Source organism: Leucopleurus acutus, assembly GCF_964270905.1.
Source record: "Leucopleurus acutus genome assembly, chromosome: 20".
NCBI classification, from domain to species: domain Eukaryota; kingdom Metazoa; phylum Chordata; class Mammalia; order Artiodactyla; family Delphinidae; genus Leucopleurus; species Leucopleurus acutus.
The window spans coordinates 6,913,619-6,933,332 of NC_139162.1; the positions used below are offsets into that span (position 1 = coordinate 6,913,619).

General features: G+C 58.9%; 1 protein-coding gene across 2 annotated transcripts in view; it reads right to left on the reverse strand.

The window, feature by feature from the left end:
* Window positions 1-1,629: 1,629 nt before the first annotated feature.
* CMIP (c-Maf inducing protein) overlaps window positions 1,630-19,714 on the reverse strand; it is a 237,515-nt gene continuing 219,430 nt past the window's right edge. The window contains exons 11-22 of one of the 2 annotated variants that reach the window (XM_082862876.1): window positions 18,111-18,176; window positions 16,779-16,805; window positions 16,428-16,476; window positions 13,852-13,959; window positions 11,114-11,230; window positions 9,385-9,525; window positions 8,526-8,573; window positions 7,337-7,483; window positions 6,390-6,495; window positions 5,256-5,326; window positions 3,577-3,626; window positions 1,630-3,216 (exon numbers count right to left, since the gene is read on the reverse strand). In XM_082862876.1, the coding sequence (XP_082719002.1) occupies window position 3,216; window positions 3,577-3,626; window positions 5,256-5,326; window positions 6,390-6,495; window positions 7,337-7,483; window positions 8,526-8,573; window positions 9,385-9,525; window positions 11,114-11,230; window positions 13,852-13,959; window positions 16,428-16,476; window positions 16,779-16,805; window positions 18,111-18,176 (931 nt within the window). In that variant the 3' untranslated portion in view covers window positions 1,630-3,215. Of the gene's footprint in view, window positions 3,217-3,462; window positions 3,627-5,255; window positions 5,327-6,389; window positions 6,496-7,336; window positions 7,484-8,525; window positions 8,574-9,384; window positions 9,526-11,113; window positions 11,231-13,851; window positions 13,960-16,427; window positions 16,477-16,778; window positions 16,806-18,110; window positions 18,177-19,714 lie in introns of those variants that run through there. The other variant, XM_082862875.1, reaches the window with a different exon arrangement.

The window sequence follows — 19,714 nt, forward strand, 5'->3', positions numbered from 1 at the left end:
GGGGCTCTTACCACGTGCAGGTCTGCAGGGTGAGCGGAAGACGCGGTGTAACTCAGTTTCTGTAGGAGGAGGGCAAGCTGGTGACCTTCTGGTCCAGAGGGTGGGCGGGGTTAAGGAAAGTGAGGCACGTGGGTGGGCGGGGTTAAAGGGAGTGAGGCACGTGGGTGGGCGGGGTTAAGGGACGTGAGGCAAGGCATGTGGTGGGCGGGGCTAAGAAATGTGAGGCACCTGAAGCTGGCAGCCCGCAGGTCCTTCCAGGCCAAGGCTGAGGGTGGGGGTGAGGGTTGTGCTCAGAGCTGGAATCGTGGAGGGCGGCTGCCGGGGGAGAGGGGGGGGCGGGGGGGTACCTGAGCTCACAGAGGGAGGCCGATTCTGCAAGAAAAGCATGGGGGAGGAAATGCCCTGATTCTCTCTTCCCGCGTCCCTGCCTCTCTGCCAGGTAGCCAGCATTCTCCAGGCTCAGCCGGAGGAGCCCAGGTGACAGGGTGGGGAGGAGGGCTGAGGACAGGTGCCTGCAGGGTCCTACCTTTTCCATCTGGCAGTGATGAGCGCCTGCTGAGCCAGGCCCTCTGCTGGGTGGGAAGGATCAGAGACGGCAGGTTGCGGGGCCTCACAGCCCCGTGTCTCGGCCCGCAGCTGGCTGTCGTGAAGCCAGGGCCATCTGGCCTGAGGACCGGAGCTCCTGGAGCTCGCCCGCCAGCCCTGCAAGTCCAGGGCCCTCCTTGTTCTCACGCAGGACACCTGGCTTCCCTGAGTGGCCGGAGGTCGTCATGTGGGTCAGCTGACAGGCCGCACACCTGAGGGATGTAGAGGCCTCGGGGAGTGAGGAGGCCAGGGGAGGGGGAGGTGTGCGGAGAGGCAGGGAGGTAGCGGGGGTGGGAAAAAGGTGTGGGGTTATCAGGGGGCGGTGAGGGGGTTACACCAGTTGTCCTTGGGAGAGGGATGAGGGGCCTGGCTGAAAGGGCGGGGCGGGGGGGGGGCGGATGGAGGTGCAGAGGGAGGAGACTCAGCAACCCAGCAGCAGGGGGCTGGCCGTTGGGCAGGGTGGAGGTGAAAGTTCCGTTTCTTCTTATCTCGGGGAGGAGCCAGCTGGCTGGATGCGTCTAGGCGCTGGACCTCAGGGAGCCCGCCACAGACCAGAGGCATCCACGTCAGCCAGAGCTTCTCAGAAATGCAGGGTCTTTGGTGCCCACCCAGACCCTGGGGATCAGAACCCGCGTTTTCTGGAGACTCTTGCTGGACTAGAGCTTCTGTGACGCCCTACCGCACAGCAGTCTAGGTGGACGGCCGGGTTCTACCCTGGGGGTGACTCTTCCCCCGCCCGGGGACACTAGGCCCCATCTGGAGACATTTTCAGTTACAACTGCAGTGGGTGGTGGAGAGGTACTCCTGGCATCTAGTGGGTCAGGGCTGGCGGGGGCCTGCTCAACATCCTTTGATGCCCAGGGCGGCCTCACAACAAAGGAAGATCTGCCCCCTAACGCGCCAGGGTGAGGAGTCCTGGACATTCGGAGAGGGTGTCCGGGCTCTGCCGTGAGCCCCCGACTCTCGGCCTAGGTCTCGTCCCTTCCCATCGCCCTGGGAGGCCCCTTCAAAGCCACACAGAAAGGCCAGATGTCAATGAGTCACTTACAGTTTATTTTTGCCTGAAAGTATTTCACATCTCTGAACACAGCTACGTGACAGTAGTATTAACCATCAGGAAAAGCAACAGTGCGAAGGGAAAAGGTGGCATGTCTCGACTCTTCTTTTTTTTTTTTTCTTTTAAAATTTTTTTTTTTTTTTGCTTCTGCTTCTTCCTGCACCAGAGTGCTGTAAAGTATGGGACCGAAGGGGAGCGAATAAAACCAAACAACAGAAAACAACAACAACAAAAAAAAACACGAAACGGAACACACTCACACGCACACACGAAATCAAACCTGGCACGGAAAATGAATTAAGACTGAAACCCAATTTCTTTTTTTGTCCTTTTTTAAAAAAATGAGGGCATAGTCGGGGGGTAATAAAGTCTACCTAGCAAAGTATAAAACGACAAAAGCATGGTTTCCATTGAATAAGATTAAATATATATAAAACAATTACATTGACTGGGGGTTAGGTCTGGAGGTGCTGAAGGGGGGCTGTGTTTGTGCTAGACCAACAGAAGAAGGGGCTTGGGGGAGAGGGGACCCCAAGTAAACCATGAGGGCTGTTTTGTACAGTGAGGGCTTGTTTATAAAAGAAACAGAGGTTGGTGTGTCTTTGGGGCAGGTGTGGGGATGGAGGGGGCAGAAGGGGCGTCTGCGCTGCAGTGGTCACATTCGTGGGCGGGGTGGGCAGTCAGGCTGGTGGAGGCGACGTCTCTCTTCTCCCAAGAGACCATGCAGAGAGGCGGGCATGCATGAGGGGACCGCGGGAGGCACAGGACGGCGGGGAGGCCACAGGTCGCAGAGCCTCAGCGGGGACGGGAGCAGCAGAGGCCACCGCAGATGGGAGAGCTCCGGGGGAGGGGGCGGGGCAGCTCTCCTGCGGGACGGATGGGAGGACAGGTTAGCACCCTCCCCCTCCAAATGTGTAAAAGGGGGCCGAGAGAAAGCTGGGGCCATAGAGGAGCAAGACGACAATGTGGGGACCCCACTTCTCCTCCCCCAGCTGACCTCCACCCTGTGAGGAAACTGGAGACGTCTGGGATCGAAACACACGGTGGCGTGGCGGGCAGAGGGATGGACGGACGGACCGACATGAGAGCGTTAGCATAGAGAATCCATTACGAAAAAGCAATTAAATTTCCAAGGAGGTTCTTTTTTTTTTTTTTTTTTCCGTCTGTTTGTTTCCTTTAAAAAAATAACAAGAATACTACCACTACCCTGACAGCTGACTGGTTTGTACAGTACTACACGCCAGGGGCGGCCGGCGGGCGGGCGGGCGGGCGGGCAGGTCAAAGACTTCATAAATAAGAAGCAGGTCCCAGACCTGCAATTTGTCAACGTTTCTTAAATAGGCGCATTATTTAAATCTTATGTACAACAAGAATCACTTTGCATAGCAATGGCGAGGACACAGGACGGGTGTGGGTGTGATGACGTGACCACGTGACCGGGTCTTGTCCGATGGTGATGGCGATGGCGATGGCGATGGCGGGGCGAGTTCTCCGCAGGGCCTCGGAGGGAGAAAGCATCCTTCCTTGGCCTCCAGGCCCGTCGGGGTTGCGAGACGATGGCATCAGAGTTGACTCTTCCCACATGGCATTGAACACAGAGGCAAAGAAAATCCACAAAGGGTCCCCCCTCCCCAAGCGCCCCCATCCCCACCCTCTCCCCGACCCGCTGCTGCTCCTCTGGTTGCTACAAAGTCCGTTTTAGATCAGGTCAATGTTTCCGATTATGAAGCTAAAAGAATTAGGTGGGGGCTGGGCGTGCTTACGGACCCCCTCCCCACCCCCTCCCCCCTCCGCCCTCCGCCCCCAGAAAGACTCCCCCGTCTATCTCACAGCCAGGACGCGGGGTGGGACCCCGAGACCCGCTGCTCTACAGCTATTAGTCAAGAGTTGCGTGTCGCAGTTGCAAACTCCTTCCTGCCGAGTGGGAGCTTCACCAGGCTTCCGTGTAGCGGACGTCCACCTCCTTCAGGTTGGGAAGCTTGGCCTGGGGGGAGCAAGAAGGATCCAGTCCCTTCCAGAACCTGGTGGCGCAGAGCTGCATCCCGCCCCCGCCCGGCGGCTGGCATTCCCCCAATGCCCTCCCCACTTTGTCACCATCGGGGGCTCCCGAGCCCAGAGCTGGGGAACCTCCGGGAGAACCAAGTAGGCGGCACGTGGCTCCACAGAAAGCAGGCGATAGCTGCTGGGGAGCCCACATTCCCACACCCCAGAGGCTTCGGATCACTGGCCCTGGGGGCAGGAAACCCAGGATGTGCGCCCCCCACCACTGTCACTTGCAGGCCACCTGCCCTTGGGTAGAGCCCTGGCCTCCGGGAGCCGGCTTCCTCATCTGTGGAGGGAATCCGAGTCCAGTCCCTGGCTCACGGGACGGGGCGAGGCAGGGCAAACCCAGAGCCTGCGGTCCGAGACAGTGCCTGTGCCCTCAGGGCTGTCAGGAGTCCGGCGGGGAGAATGGAGAGGGATCCGTAAGCTGCCGGTTCCTGGCGGGTGGGTGGAGATCCTTCCCACTCAGGCTCCCCCACGTGGATCTGTGGCCGGACTACAGGATCCCACCTGCTACTCCTCAGAGCGGCTTCCTGCCCCCCATCGCTGTCACCCAGACGCGCTTGTGCTCTGCCTTCTTTTACGAACGGTTGACTTTTTCTTACAAGCCTTTGCTGTACAGAGAGGCTGCTAACTGGTCTCCTGCCTTTGCTTCCCGCCTCCCCAGCTTCCTGGGCACTGGCCTGCCCAGCAGGCTCACTTTAACCACTCCTTTCTGTGCAGGCTCTCCTGCCCCAATGAACGGAGCTGGCGGTCCCCTCCCTGCTGGCCCCTGAGCCCCGTCCTGCCGCAGTCTGCTGCACGTGTCTGTCTGCCGGGACTGAGCTCCCTCCTGGGCAGGGGTGAGCCCACCGCACCTCGGCGTCCCTGTCCCCAGCGCAAGCCTGCCACACAGAAGGCGTCCGGAGGCTTGGCCAGTGAATGGGCCCCAGGATACAGGTCTGGCTGAGCTGGAGGGGAAGCTGAGGGGGGGAGGCCCTGCTGGAGGTGGGCTTCCAGGGCGCCCAGGATCTGGCGCGCTCCTGGCCCGGCCCTTCCTTCCCAGGGCTCTGCGGCTGAGCCCACTCCTCTGGGCCCAGGATGAGGGGGCAGCAGGAGCCTGCTGAAGGCCCAGCCCCTCCAGCCCTGACGAGACATGCATTTTTACAAACAAAATGTGCCCACCTTCCACCACCCAGATCCTCTTTCCTTGATTTTAAGTTGCCAACCTAGCCCAGCCTGCAGGTCCTGGGTCTCACCTGTGTGGCTGCACCAGCCCTGCAAACCTTCTCCCTGCTGCTACCCGCTGCTTGTACTCGCCCTCAAAAATCCTGCTTTCCACGTAACAACCAGAACGAGCTTGTAAAAGCAGAACTCATTACCCTGCTTAGAGCCTCTGAGAGCCTCCTGAACCTGGATGAGATCCAGAGTCCTTCCGTGGCCTGCGAGGCCTTATCCGGTCTGGCTCCAGTCTCTTCTCTCACTTTCTAGTCACGCTGGCTACAAAGTCTGTTCGTACCAACCCTTTCTGCCTCAGGACCTTTGCACTTGCAAAGGAAGGAAGGAAGGAAGGAGGGAAGAAAAGGATTACCTTCAGGTCTTCGTAGGTGTCCGCCGACAGCTTGGTGCTGTTCATGTTTAAGCTGCAGAGACTCTTCATGGCTGTCCAGGGACAGACAGACAGACACAGTCATTAGGTCAGTGGGACCCCACAAGGAGCAGTTGCAGGTACAGGATGGAAAAGCTGGGGGCGGACTGAGTTGCTGAGGCCTCTGGTTCGGGGACGGGGTCGGGAGGTGGGGTTTCAGAGGCACAGCCCGGGACCACTATGTACAGAAGGTCTATTTCAGGCAGGAGCTGATCTGAATTGGGCCCACATTCTCCCCCTGCCCTCTGAGCCTCTCTCCCTTCTGGTCGCCCTCTGTCATGTCCCTCCACTGCCTGTACCCCAAATGTCCCCAGAACTTGCCTGCTGCACTGCAGACAGTGGACCCCGCTGTGACTCTAAACCTCATCCTCTCTGCCCTCCGTTACCCCGTCACCTGCCCCCAGCCACTCCCAAGCCACCCAGAACGTGCCGACAACCTTGCAGGAGTCATGCCCACTGCCCAGTATGCCTCCCCCTCGGTCAATTCCTACGTATGTGTCTTTCACCCCCAGATCCAGTCACCTCCCTGGGAAGCCTTCCTGGATTCCTCCCAGCTGAGGCCCAGGGCCTCTCATCTAAACCAATGGACCTGGAAATGGGAAATGCAGATTCCCGGGCTCGACATCACCCAATATTTGAATTTAGGAGATTGGGGTCAGGGTACAGAAGTCGACAGTTCTAGGTGCCTCGAGTATTTTGTGGCTCCTTCTACTAGGGCGGTGCTTCTCAAACTTTAGTGTGCCTTGAGAATCGCCCGGCACTTTGTTACAGTGCAGTTTCTGAGTCAGCAGGTCTGGGGCAGGGCCCGAGAATTTGCATTTCTAACCAACTCCCGGGCGAATGCTGCGGCTGGGGCTGCAGCTACTGTGGTGGGTCAGGGGAGCACGATCGCCCTCAGGGGCTGGGACAGCGTCGGGAGGGCACAGGCTGGGCCTCACTCATTCTTCCTTTTTCCTCTAGAGCATCAGCTCCACGAGGGCAGGGATACTTCTGCCTGGCATGGGGGAGGTGCCCCGGGAGCACACAGCACGGTGCGTGAATGGAGGAAGGGAGGAAGGGATGGATGGAGGGACTCACAGCTGAGGGCCAGCAGGCCGGCGTCGGTGACGGGCGTCTCGCACAGGTTCAGCACCTGCAGCATCGTGAGGTGTTCCGACAGGAGCCGCAGGCCGGCGTCTCCAAACTGTGGGGCAGAGACCTTCTCAGCGTGGACACGGACGCTGGCCTCCCCGGGCGCCCGGGGCGACGACCCCGAGGCGGGGGCAGCGGCGGAGCAAGGAGACAGGACAGAGCCCAGGCCTGAGGCCCATGGCCTCCACGCCTCAGGGCCGGGGCCGCTCTCGCTTCTCTCCAGAGACTCCAGTGCCCTGACCCGGTTCAAACCCAGCTCTGCCAGTGCCGTGGACCAGACAAGGGCCCCCCCCGGAGTCGGTGTGGCCGTCTGTCAAGGGTGGCTTTGAACTCAGTGACTCGTGGCTACTAGCGGGAGCCGAGGTGGCCCTTCCCCGGGCGGGACAGTGGGACAACAGGGCAGCTGGGAACGCCCGGGTTCTCTTCTGCGAGATGAAGGTGTCGGCAGGGCCCGCACCTCACAGTGGAGTGGAGACCACACGTGCTGGTACGTGTGTAACAGCCCAGTCGGTACTAAGCACGGGCAGTGGGCACCGTGCGCTGTGGTCATTACAAGGAGGAGACCCACCAGCCGCCTGCACACCCCCTGGGCAGGGGTGTGAGACCTGTGTCACGTGTCAGCTGTGCCGGCACGCCCCTGCTCTGGGCCTTGGCGACTCCAACTGTGGGACAGGCCCCTGGGCTTCACGAGGGGCTAAACCTTCTCTGGCCTGGGACCCTCTGGGGGACGTGGGCGCTGTGCCGTGGAGGGGGCGTGGTGATGAAGCGACTGGCCCCGTGGGTTCTGGGCAGAAAGCCAGCCATGGAGGAGGGTGCAGGGCAGGCCTGGGGCAGGGGTGCACGGTGGGCACGGAGGGGGCGCAGGGGGCAGGGGCAGGGCAGGCCACATGTACCTGAGTGGACCACAGGTTCAGCTGCTTGAGAGAAGGCAGTTTGATGAGGTGCTCAGCGCAGGCACTGGTTACGTTGGTGAAGGCCAAACTGAGGTTCTCCAGGTTTCCAAAGGAGCCAGAGCTCAGCAAACGAGCCAAGTCAGCATCCTGCAGACGGGATGGGCAGGCGGGGTCTCAGGAGGCCTGGGGCTGCCAGCAGCTCCCCGAGGCCCTAAGCCTCCCCTCCCCAGCCCCACAGAGAGCTGTGGCGGGGAGGAGAGCATGGTCCAGTGGGTTGGGACAAAACGGGGTGTCAGGGAGGGCGCGGCTGCCTCCACGTCTCCGTGGTGGCAGCTGCCTAGCTGGAGAAAGCCTTCGGAGCTGTGACCCACAGCCTGAGTCACCAGTGGGGTGTTCCGAGGCCACGTCCCTCCCACAGGCGTGTGCATGTGTGTCCGACCGTCTCGCTTTCCCAGGCGGGAGCTTGTGCCCACTTCCCACCTGCAAACACTGAGGCCCTTTCAAGGAGTATGTGAGCACTAGACTCTGAGGTCATTGAGGGTCCCTTCCATCTTTGTGATAGAATTCTTGAGTTTTAGCTGCCAACTGGCTGCCCTGGATTAAGGTTAATCTCCCAGCTAGGTGGGGCCACGTGCTAAACCTGGACAACGGTATACAAGCAGATGTGTCCCGCAGAACTTCCAGGAAGGTCTTTAAAGGGAAGGGGCGTGTTCCTCTTTGCCTCTTCCTCCTGGCTTGAATGGAGATAAGATGGCTGGAGCCTGAGCAGCCAGTTTGGACTATGAGGTGGAAGCTATGTGCCAAGGACAGTGGGGCAGCAGGACAGAAGGAACTAAGATCCCTGAAGACCTTGTAAAATGGGGAAGGAGGCACCAGCCTGACAGGCTTCTTGTCATAAGATAAAATGAACTATGAGCACAATTTATCTGGTACGTGACTCCTCAATGTATGTGAGCTATTATCGTCATCATTATGAATAACTGGTAACATAGTAACATTAATATCAACAGTAATCTTTATCATAATGTTTGGTTTCCTGCAACCCAGTTCCCTCCTAGGGAGGGAAGTACCATAGGGTCCCTGTTCACCTCCTCCCGTCACCTCCAGCAGACACTGTCTGCTGTTCCCCACCGCGGAGGATAACCCGCTTCTTCCCTCCCAGCCCTGCAGGAGAATGAAACCGACTCACTGTGGACTTGGAGGGCAGTGTTAGCCTGGTGGGCCCGCCTTTCCTTTGCTGCAACAGAAGTCAGACTGGTTACGACCCACTTTTCCCTGAGCCCTCACCCGGTACCCGCACCTCCAGTAACACCTCTCATGGCACTGTTTGTATTCCTTGGGAGTGGCGGGCAACATGGTGGTCTTTGTCTCAGGGGCAGACCCCGAGGCCAGGTCTGAGGGCAGGTGGTGTATCAGAGAGGCGACCCCAAGAAACCCCAGCAGGGGAGCGGGGAACTGAGACCACAAGGCCCCTAAAGGAAGAGGCTGTGATCACCCCAGCTACCCCTGGGCCTCTGGGAAATGGTGGCGAAGTCACATCTCACAGGGAGACCCCACCTCTCCTGTCAGTCACTGGTTGAGAGCTGCTCCAGGAGACCACGGGGTGTGAATTTTCCACCCCTTCTGTCCTGCTGTGCCCGTGGACAGAGAAAGCCCTTTGGCCAGGAGGTACGGGTGCTGGCGTTCAGAAATCAAGCCCCGTGCCCTGAAATGAAGGGCCTGAGGAAAGTGGGCGAGGGAGGGAGGGAGGGAGGGAGGAGGGGCACAGACAGCCACTGCCAGGCTTGGCTCGGAGGGTGACACAGGATGTGGCTGTGACCGGGCCCATATGGGCTGTTTGACCTTGGGCCACAGACTCAGCCTCTCTGATCATCTGGAAAGCGGTGGGTGGCAATCTCGACCTCTCTGGGTCTGGAGGAGGAGTCAGTGAGGTGGAGGCCATCACAGGTGCCACGGACCCTGGGCTCTGCCCTGCTCACTGCAGCCACGCTCTCACTGCTGGGCAGGGGAGCCCCGGAGCCGGGCCGGGCAGCCGGGCGTGGACTCACCAGCTCCTTCAGCTCCCGCTGCCGGTCGCACAGCTGCTCATACATGCGCTTCCCCACGCCCGTGCTCTCCAGGGTCGAGATGATCTGCAGCTGCGTGTCGTTGTTGTCGATGATGTTGTATTCCAGCATCAAGCACAGGATCTGCCAAGAGCCGGGAGGCGAGTTACCGCCAGCCCGAGGCTCTGGGCGGGGCTGGTCCTCGGAGGCGTGGAGGCCTGAACCCTCAGCCTGTCCCAAGAGCCCCTCACGCCTCGGGAGGCGGCCAAGCTCGGCACACCCATGCGTTCCCAGGTCTTGTTCTCTCCCCACTCTCTGCACTTCCGGCTGTGCGATGCTGGGGGGATCGCCTGCCCCGGTGTCCCCTCTGTGTAACGGGAACATTAGTGCACACACACTCAGCGCGTGGGAGCTCCTGGTTAATGCTTGTGGGCACCATGCACGCCGGGCCCCTATGGCCTGGTAGAGCCCGAAAGACAGGACACCTCTTTCTATCCCTTGCTTTTCCACGGAAAGCTCTGGGAGTCAAACTCTTTGATGCTCTCCCTGCTGAGAGGTGAAGTCTAATTCCCATTCCCTTGACTATGGGCCTGGCCTCGGTGACTCACTTCTATTTTTTTTTTTTTCCGGCACGCGGGCCTCCCACTGCCGTGGCCTCTCCCATTGCGAAGCACAGGCTCTGGATGCGCAGGCTCAGTGGCCATGGCCCACGGGCCCAGCCACTCTGCGGCATGTCGGATCCTCCCAGACCGGGGCACAAACCCACGTCCCCTGCATTGGCAGGCGGACTCCCAACCACTGCACCACCAGGGAAGCCCTCACTTCTTTTATTTATTTATTTATTTATTTATTTGACTGCACTGGGTCTTAGTTGTGGCGCGCTAATCTTTAGTTGCGGCATGCCTGTGGGATCTAGTTCCCTGACCAGGGATTGAACCCATGCCCCCTGCATTGGGAGCGTGGAGTCTTAACCACTGGACCACCAGGGAAGTCCCGGGGACCGACTTCTCATGGCCAGAAAGTGGCAGAAGTGATGCTCCCTGACTTCTGAGGTTGAGTCAGGAGAAGAGATATAGCTTCTGCCAGGTCTCTTTGGACAGTGGCTGTGGAAGCCCCAGGCTTCTGGGGACTTTGGGGGAGACAGAGGTGACATGAGTGCCTGGGGCTGGTGTGTGCTCCTCGGTGAGTGGGACGGCTACGACCAAGGCTGCTGTGTGGACGGCGGCCTGGCAGCCCCAGCTGCTCCAGCCTCCGCTGGTCGAGTCCCCTCAGGCCAGCGCCAGACACGTGAGGGAAGCAGCCTTGGGAGGACCTAGCCCACCCCCATCTGACTGCGACCCCCTGAGGCGCTCAGCGTGAGAAGTGGTCAGCTGAGCCCAGTCATCCCAAGACCCAGGAGCAAATAAATGAGCATTATTGTTTGAAGCCCCCATTTGGGGGTGGTCTGTTCTGCAGCAACAGACAAATGGAACAGAAACCTGCCCAATCGATCCCTTGGACCCACGTGGATCAAAAAGTGAAATTAAAATGAAATTAGCAGACGGTTTGATGAAGGTCTCCCGCTCCCACTAAGCTCAGGAGGGCTGGGGCTGTGCCTGCCTCATCCGCTGCCGTGTCCCCAGCTCTTGTAATAACTCGGGGCTCCTAGGAGCTCCTAGAAGGTGCTCCATCAACAAGGATGAAGTCCTGCGAGAGTTGGCAACCTTACCAGGGACTCGGGCCAGCTCCTTACCTCCACCATGGTCTGGTTCCCCCTCAGCGCCAGGAGCATGCAGGGTCCCAGCTTGTTTTCTGCCAGGGAGAGCAGGAATTTTTTGGTCTTGTAACAGGAGCCCATGAGGATGTGCACCTGTGAGGAGAGATGGGCCAGGTGAAGGGCAGTGACCGCGTGGGCTGTGGCCCGCGGTGCCTGCCTTCTACGTGCTACAAGGATCGTGAGACCAGAAGACACGGATCAGACACACCCCACACCCAGTCTGGACACTGCATCTGCAACGATCACCAGACTCTCCCCGGGGGATTCAAAGGACCCCCCCCCCCGCCCCCTGACACCGGCTCCCATGTGGATGAACCTCGAGGACACTGTGCTGCGTGAAGTAAGCCACTCACAGAAGGACATATCCGGTAAGGTCCCACTCATGGGAGGGACCTAGGGTCAGACTACAGAGACAGAAAGGAGAAGCGGGGTGGGGTGGGGCGTCGGGGCTGGGGGAGGGCGTGGGGAGTTAGTGTTTCTAGCGGGGACGGTTTCAGTTTGGGAAGATGAAGGTTTGGAGATGGATGGTGGTGGTGACTGCAGAACACTGTCGGTGCACTTGACGCTACAGAACTGTACACTTAAAAACGGTTCAGGTGGGCAGAAATGAACACAACATTGTAAATCAACTATACTTCGATAAAAATATTTAAAAAAATGGTTAAGGTGGTAAGATTTATGTTACATATGTTTTACCTCTGCTCCGTACACACACACAAAAGCCCCCTGTCCCGTCCCCCTCGGGACTCTGCTGACATCTGGCCCTCTGGGTCTTGGCACTGTCAAAGCTGGCGGAAACGTCTCGGCAGCCCCTGCTTAGGGTGCGCAGGCCCACCCCTCACACGCAGGGTAGGGAACCGTACGGAGCCCCGTCTCCCCTTCCCAAGCCCCCTGTGAGTCCCAAAGGTATTCTGAGTGATCGCCTGCCCCAGAAACCCAAGAACTGGCAAATTCTGCTCCATCTTGGGTTATCTGCAGGGCGGCCATTAAGAAAAGTGTGTTTCTTTCTGGTGCATCTGGAGATGGGTGCCCAAGGGCAAGGGTCCCCAACCAACAGCTGGGAGGCCCACACACCTGGTGTGCTCTCCCGCTGACTTCACGTTAGAGCAAATGCCCTTCTGCGGTTGGAAACGGCAGCCTAATCAAGGGGACCTCATCCGTGCCATGCGTCTCCATGGAAACGACGCATCACCATCCAGGGGCTGCCTGCTTCCTTCCCCACGTATATTCTTTTCTGCTCCATCACCAACAACTCTGGCATACAAATGTAATCTCTCAGGCTGGGGAGCTGCCAGCTCCCTGACTTCTCTCTCTCACAGTCCCCGCACCAAGGGGCGGGGGGGGACCACGGGGCGTTGCCATGGTGAAGCTGTGACATCAGAGCAGAGAAGCCTGTGAGAGGTGGTGCAGGCAGGCAAGGCCAGCATTTTCAGGACACACAGGGCACTCAAAGGGGACGCATCAGGCAGCAGGCGAGGAGTGGAGAGCCAGTGCGTAAGGAAAGGAACCTAAAAATAAGCCCCTTTCCAGAGAGGATCCAGAGGCAGTGCTGGGGTCTGTCGTCACTGCGCACACACTGCCAGGTTCACTGCGGAGAGCGCTATGAGCTGCTCACCCCACTGAACCGGCTGCCCAGTAGGGATGAGAATAACCACACCCGTCACTTCTGCGCACTCACTGTGCGCTAGGCCCTGGCCCGGTGCCTCGCATATATTATCGCAGGCAATCACCATGGTAACCCCGAGACGCCAGGACTACGCTCCCCGTTTCACAGACGAGGAAACCGAAGCCCCGAGAGGCAAGTTACTGATCCGAGGTCATCAGGCTAGCGTGTAGCAGGGCTGCAACCTTAGCCACGGCTGGCCTAGGCGTGCGCCTTCCTCAAGCTCTGGAACATGAGTGACTGTGGAACGGAGCTGGTTTCGTCAGCAAGCGGGCTAGGTGAGGTTGCCGGCCACCTAGAGGAGCATCTGCCCTGGGGAAGGGGCATCTGTGCCTCCTTTCACAAGATGGACACTCTTTGCTACTGGAAGAAGGGCCGGCTCTGGACAGCGTGGGCCTGGCCGAGGGAGGAACTTGGAGGCCGGAGGCCTGTGTGACCTCGGGCAAGCCACTGCACCTCTCTGTGCCCGTTTCCACACAGAGGTAGTTAAGGGATGGGGCTGCCGTGAAGATGAAGAAAGATCGTGCGTGTGAGGTGTCGGTCACAGTGCACAAGGCAAGTATCAGGAGTCACCAAGGATGCGGTTATTGGTCAGGGGATCTCAGATGCCTCATCTCCAAGGTGGGCCGGTCATCCTGACCTTGGCGATACGGGACAAGGATCAGACGAGCTGGCGGATAGATCTGCAGCGCCTTCTAGGATACCTGTGCCCATTACGCGCTCAGTCCCTTGAACAAAGCAACGCGCTGCAGTGAACCCGATGAGCTTGGGCAGTTAACACCTGTAACGTCTGGAAGATGGGGTAATAGGAAGTGTCCCTCCTCACGCTGCTGGGGGAGCCTCTGGCTCGGGGCCTGCTCAGGTAAGAGATGAGGAAGTGACACCTGTGGCCAGCGTCACCATCACCATCTTCATCACCGGCATCCTTTCAGCCTGGAAATTCCAGGGTTGTCCCCAGCGGGCGCGGGGCGGCTCTCTCACTGGTCAGGGGAGGGGAAGCCAATGTGCCCGCCCGTGGCTCCGGCCACTCTCACCCCTGCCCCTCACGTACCATACTGGCGAACAGCTCCCCGTCGTCGTCGCAGGCCACCCCTCCGGGGCTGTAGAGCTGAAACCAGCCGTCCTTGCCGGCTCGCACGCTCAGCAGGCACGAGTGGACCTGCCGCAGGGGGAGAGCGCTTGGTCAGCCCCTGCAGACCCATGACGACGGTGGCCCACGATCCACACACGCCAATGGCAAACGCCCAGACAAGTCCCACGGTTAAGGAACTGGTTTAACTTAGTTTAGTCCAGACCCGCCCAGCCTTCTACTAAATTCCACGGAAGGCCTTTTGGGAAAAACGCTGATATCCATAAACAGGGGCACTCCAGCTCCTCAGGATGGAGGGCCGGGCCCTGGCTTGTTTAGCTGCCCTGAATAAAGCAAGTCTGTGGCCAAGCTGGGGTAGAGAGGCGCAAAAGGACCTCTGTGCTGCTCTCTCCTGCACCTTGGATGGGGGCATTTTTTTCTCTTTTCTCTGTCTGGGTGTCTGTCCCCCTCTCTGTGTCTCCAATTCCTCTCTCTCTCTGCTCTCCTTTGTCTCTGAACCTCTGCCCCACTCCCTCACTTTTGGGGTGTTTGCCCCTCCACCTCTGGGGGTCTGCCTGCTTCCCTACTTCACCCTCATGGGTGCTGTCCCCAGGCTTTGCCTCTGTCCCGCCGACGTCTCTCTCTCTCTCTCTCTGGGACCCTGACATTCTCTCCTTAGGAGAAAGGGTCTCTGTCCAGAGTCGGGGGCAATTTCAGTGCTGCCCGAAGCACAGCTCTCTCTGTGGCTCTCAGCTTCCTCCCCAGGGCTCCACGCGTCTGTGTCTGGGTGGCATGTGTGCGTGTGTGCAAACACGTGTACACATGTGGGAGGAATTCCACATCCACCCCGGCCCCGCTGTAATTGCAGGGAGAGAGTGAAGGACGAGCTCCTGCCAAGAGTCACTTACTCACAGATATTCAGTTGATCACAACCCACACACAAGTAAACAGAAAGCAGGGGCGGCAGGGCTCTGACTTTCCCCTCTGAGTTGGAAGACTATTGGACGCTAACTTAGCTATACTTCAGAGAAACAAGGAAGCAAGAGTATGAAACTCTGTTCAACAGATACAGCAGAGAATCTATAAGAAAACAACTGTGGCTCCATCTGGGAGGGAGAAGGTGGGAAGGCAGAGGAGTGAGGGGAAGAGAAGCAGGAGAGGAAATCAGAGCAGGAGGCGGGCGGAAGCGGGAGGCACGGCTGGCAAGAGGGGCCTGCTGGGGGGCCGTGTCCTCAGCAGCCTCCCGGGTGTTACCCGGGCTGGGAAGTTTCCCTCCTGGCACTCGGCACTGCCGCTCCGCTCTGGGATGCAGCTGGTACCACTTTTATTCATCAACTTCAAAGTTGGTGTCTGAAATGAAGCCTCACTTTCCAGGGGAATTCTGAGACTCTGGCTTCACGCACGGCGAGGGATGGCTCAGGGTTAAGAAGAACGGAGACCATCGCTGGTACCCAGACGTTTAAAGGCTCCCTGTCTATGGCTTCTGCCTGAGGATCGCTTTTGGAGGCAGGTGTAGAATCATGGTGTTTTCGAACTAGACCCTTCTAGATCCTTCTCGAACTATATAGGCTTTATAGTGTGGCCTCTAGAATATACTCTGGCTCCACCGAGAAGAACTCCCTCCCTCATCCTCCGGCTCCGCCAGGGGTGCATCGTGTCCACCTCTGTCCCCGCCTGGGAACCAGACCCCTCGTGCCCCAGACTCCGTGTGCACAGAGAAGGGGCCTGAGCACCTCAGGGCAGCCCCCGCCCGGCCCGCTGCGCACGCTGCATGGCTCGCCCCTCCTGGAGCCTAACTACCCCTGGGTGAGGGTAGGGCCTCGGCCCGTGTACCAGCTGTGTGATCTCGGGCATGTAACCCCCGTTTTCTCAACTCTAAAAGGAGGGTAATTCCAATGTAAAATGGGGATGATGGTAGCACCTAGTCACAGGGTTGTTGTGAGGATTAAATGAGAAAACGCATGTGCCTGACACAGCGTGAGCACCCAGCGAAGGCTGTTGCTGTCATTGCAGCGATGCAATGGGAGAACGGCTGGGGTGGGTTCCCGGGTTCCCGGCCCACTCTGAGTCCTTGTTCACACACAGGGGCTCTGGGAGGGAAGGCTGCTGCCCTCTCCCTGAAGCCCAGCTGTTGGAGGGGCAGAGTGGCCCCTCGGGGAGGCCCTAGGCCACCATGCCCGGGAAATAAAACCTGGCTCAGATCCCAGCTCAGACATCTTCCCTGGCCCGCTGATACTCAGAACGGCAGGACCAGAGAGGATGAGCCTATCTCAGAGCTGGTTAGGAGCCCGGGTGCCAGCGTGACCCTAAATCATGGCCCGTGCCCTAAGGAGAAACAGCCGGTGGGAAACACCTCTGGGGAGCCTCAGTTTACAGTGAAACACTGACATCACGGGCCAGGCTTGGACACTTGGGTTGGGGGCTGTGTTTACGCACAAGGCAAAGGAGCCTTTGTAAACTGTTAAGGATGCCCGCGGGGGACAAGGGGGCCCTGACAGAGCCACATGCGCCCTGCTGCAGCCTGGACCTTGTGCCTGCGGGGGAGAGGGAGGCCTCACCTCTTGTCGTGGGTCTTCGGCGAACCTCTGAATCACGTACTTCAGTTCCCTGAAAGAGACGGGGTAGGGGCAGAGTCATGCCCAGGGTCCTGGCTGGGGTGGGCCAGGATGGGGGGCTGAGGACAGAGCTGGGGGGGGGGCGGGGCACCGGCTGAGCTGGCGGGATCAGGAGACGCCTGGACGGGCCTGGACACGCGTCTCCGGGAGAACTTCTGGGAGGAGCCATCCTTGCCTCCCAGAAGGCACGTGACGAGGACGGGCCGGAAGGAGGGCTGGCTGCTGGGGGACGCCCGCAGGACAGAGGACACTCGTCCGGGAAGAAGGTAACAAGGGCGTTGCCCAAATACTCACTTGGTGAACTTCTCGTGTGCGAGAGCTCTGCAACAGAAACAAAGGGAAAACCGCAGTGAGCAGGGCGTTCGCAACAGCACAGTGACCCAGGGTCCTTCCTCTGGGGGCGGCAGGCTTTCTGCCGGATTCCAAGAATGAAGGGGAAGTTGAGCATGAAACACCGACATCGTGTCCCCACTCGACATGACATGGAGCAGAGGAACGGGAACAGGCTGAGCTCCCCGGGCCCCTGCTTACTCTAAAAGGAGGGTAATTCTAATGTAAAATGGGGATGATGGTAGCACCTAGTCACGAGCACCAGGCTTCAGAGGAAGCAGAAGCGGCGCTCCGGGGGGTGCACGTGAGCACGTCTGCACGTGGGCACCAGGGACCCAGGTGTGCTTGTGAACTGTTCCACCACTAAGGTGCGGCTGCGCTAATTACCACCACTCATCCGAGTGGCAACCGGGGACCCTTCTCAGGGCCAGTCGCCTCATGGGCCCACCGTCAGGTGTATCCCCGCAGCTGTGGGAACAGCGACTGCAGCCGATGACACCACTGCTCTCAGGAGTCAGATTTCTCCAGTCTCACATCCTGGGGGCTCCAGGGACCAGCCGGGCCGGCAAATGGCGTAATTACTGAGTGTAATGGCCCCTCGGAGAGCCGCATTTCATAAACACAGAGCTCCTCCAGAGAGGGCCCCCGGGGCTGCCTCCTGGGGCCCGGCTTCTTCACAGCTATCAAAACAGGCCTGCAGGCTTTCAGGGCCTGGTGATTTAGACAAAGCCTTCTCCTCAGGCCATTATCCACCAGAGAGTTTTCTCCCTATTTTCCCGTGATAAATTCAATACTGGGATAAGGGCCGGAGAGACGGAAGGGTCCGTTCCTGGCCCAGCTCACTGTGGGGCGTGAGCTAATCCTGTAATGGGGGTACTAAGGGAGCTTTCAGCATATGGCCGCGCAGCACACAAAGCCATTCCACACGCGTTATGTCTGGAGTTTTACTCTGGCCCTCGGGAGACGGGAGAGGCAGGTTTTCCTACGCCCATCTGACGCACAATAAACACCGCTGACGTGACCGCATGGGGGCTGGTGCGGAGGACTTTGTACTCTTAGCTCAGTGAAGCCATCTAGCCGTGCAAGCACGTGATTTCCCCATTTTCGGGGGTGGGAGTGAGCCTCCTCGGGGTCCCACAGCTGAGGACCAACACCTCCATCTCCATCTCCCGCTGTCGTCTGTGGTGTCCCCCGGTGCGTCCCGTGACCTGATCGGTCCCCCTGCTAAGGCCGGGGTGGCCGACGGAGGTTGTCCTTTCAGGGCCGGAGGGTGCTGGGGACGTGTGTGGGACTTACTCTTTGGGGAATGGAATGGGCTGAAGCAAGCTGGCCAGAGACGGTCTCCAGTCATCATAGTCAGACCTGGAACAAGAGGGGCCGACGGTCAGGGCTGGTCTAGACGAGGGGCGGTTAATGGTGTGTTATCACACAGGGTCAAAGATGGGGCGAGAGTCTGGCGACCTCGGCTCCCAGGGGCCCCGAGGGACAAGCAGCTGGTGTCTGCAGCGTGGCCGCGAGGCCCGATAAGCCTCTCCGGAGACTTCCCCCGTGGCCGCCGAAGGGCTAGTCACCCAGCTCCCCGGATTCCTCCTCCTCGCCACCACACCCAGGTTCCCAGACCCTCGTTCCTTCTATCTTCCAGAGCCCGGAGGGCTGTCATGGGCTGAAACGTATCCCCCTCAGATTCGTACGCTGAAGTCCTAACCCCAGGACCTGAGCCCAGGAAGAGGTGACTGAGGTAAAACGAGGTCATTAGGGTGGGTCCTAATCCAACCTGACTGGTGTCCTCGTAAGTGGAGATCAGGACACAGACACACACACAGGGATGACCACCTGTGAGCCGAGCAGAGAGGGCCTCAGACACAACCAACACTACCCACACCCGGATTCCACAGTTCCAGCCTCCAGAACTGCGAGAAAATACATTTCTGTTGTTTAAGCCCCTTGGTCTGTGCTGGAACCTGGCCTAAGCAGAGGACGGCCCCGGACCCCAGACCTAATTTGTGGTCCTGTGGGCCCGGGGCTCCCTGATGTATAGAATTCGCTGTTTTTTGTTTTGTTTTGTTTTGTTTTGTTGGCACTGCCGTGCGGCTTGTGCAATCTTAGTTCCCCAGTCAGGGATCGAACCTGTGCCCCCTGCGGTGGAAACGTGGAGTCCTCACCACGGGACCACCAGGGAAGTCCCAGAATTCGCTGTTTTTCAACCTTCTTTTCATTCAGTTGGACCCCTCTGCCCCCCGCCGCCCCAAGGAGCTTTTTCAACATTTTGCTTAATTGCTAAGTACACTATATCTGTATGCTGTCTGTCTGTCTCTACTTCATTCCAAAAAAGAGGAAGATCTTCTCACCCCCCAGAACAAATAATTCGCCCTCACCAACAATGCACAGTTTAGATAACCCCGGTGTAGGAACTGTTCCCACCCCTCCTTCCTCCAAATAAAGTGATGATAAAGTGGCAGCCTTCAGAATCCAGCTCACACCCTGGAGTGTTCCGAGGAAAGCCGCCGGACACACCGAAAAGAATTCCCAGAAAAGCCTGTGGCCTGAGATAAGTTCTGACAGTGTTGCCAGCTGAGGGTTACTAAGCACGGACCAGGCCAGGCAGTGGGCACAGCCCGGCTCACTTAGTCCTCAGAACAGGCACTTGAGGACAAGAGTATCGCACCTGCCCTACAGGTGAGAAAGCGAGGCCCCTCGTGCCTCCTGAGTTCAAGCAGCTAGGACGCTCAGAGCAAGGATTCACAGCCAGGTCCTCAGACTCCAGTGCCCGAGGCTGGGTGTGTGCTTTATGCTGCCCATGGGTGGAGGGGCACAGGGAGCCCAGATCAGGATGTGGAGACAGACCCCTTTCGACCTCATACCTGCGGTCATTGATTTTTACAGCTGGCTTGTCTTCCCTC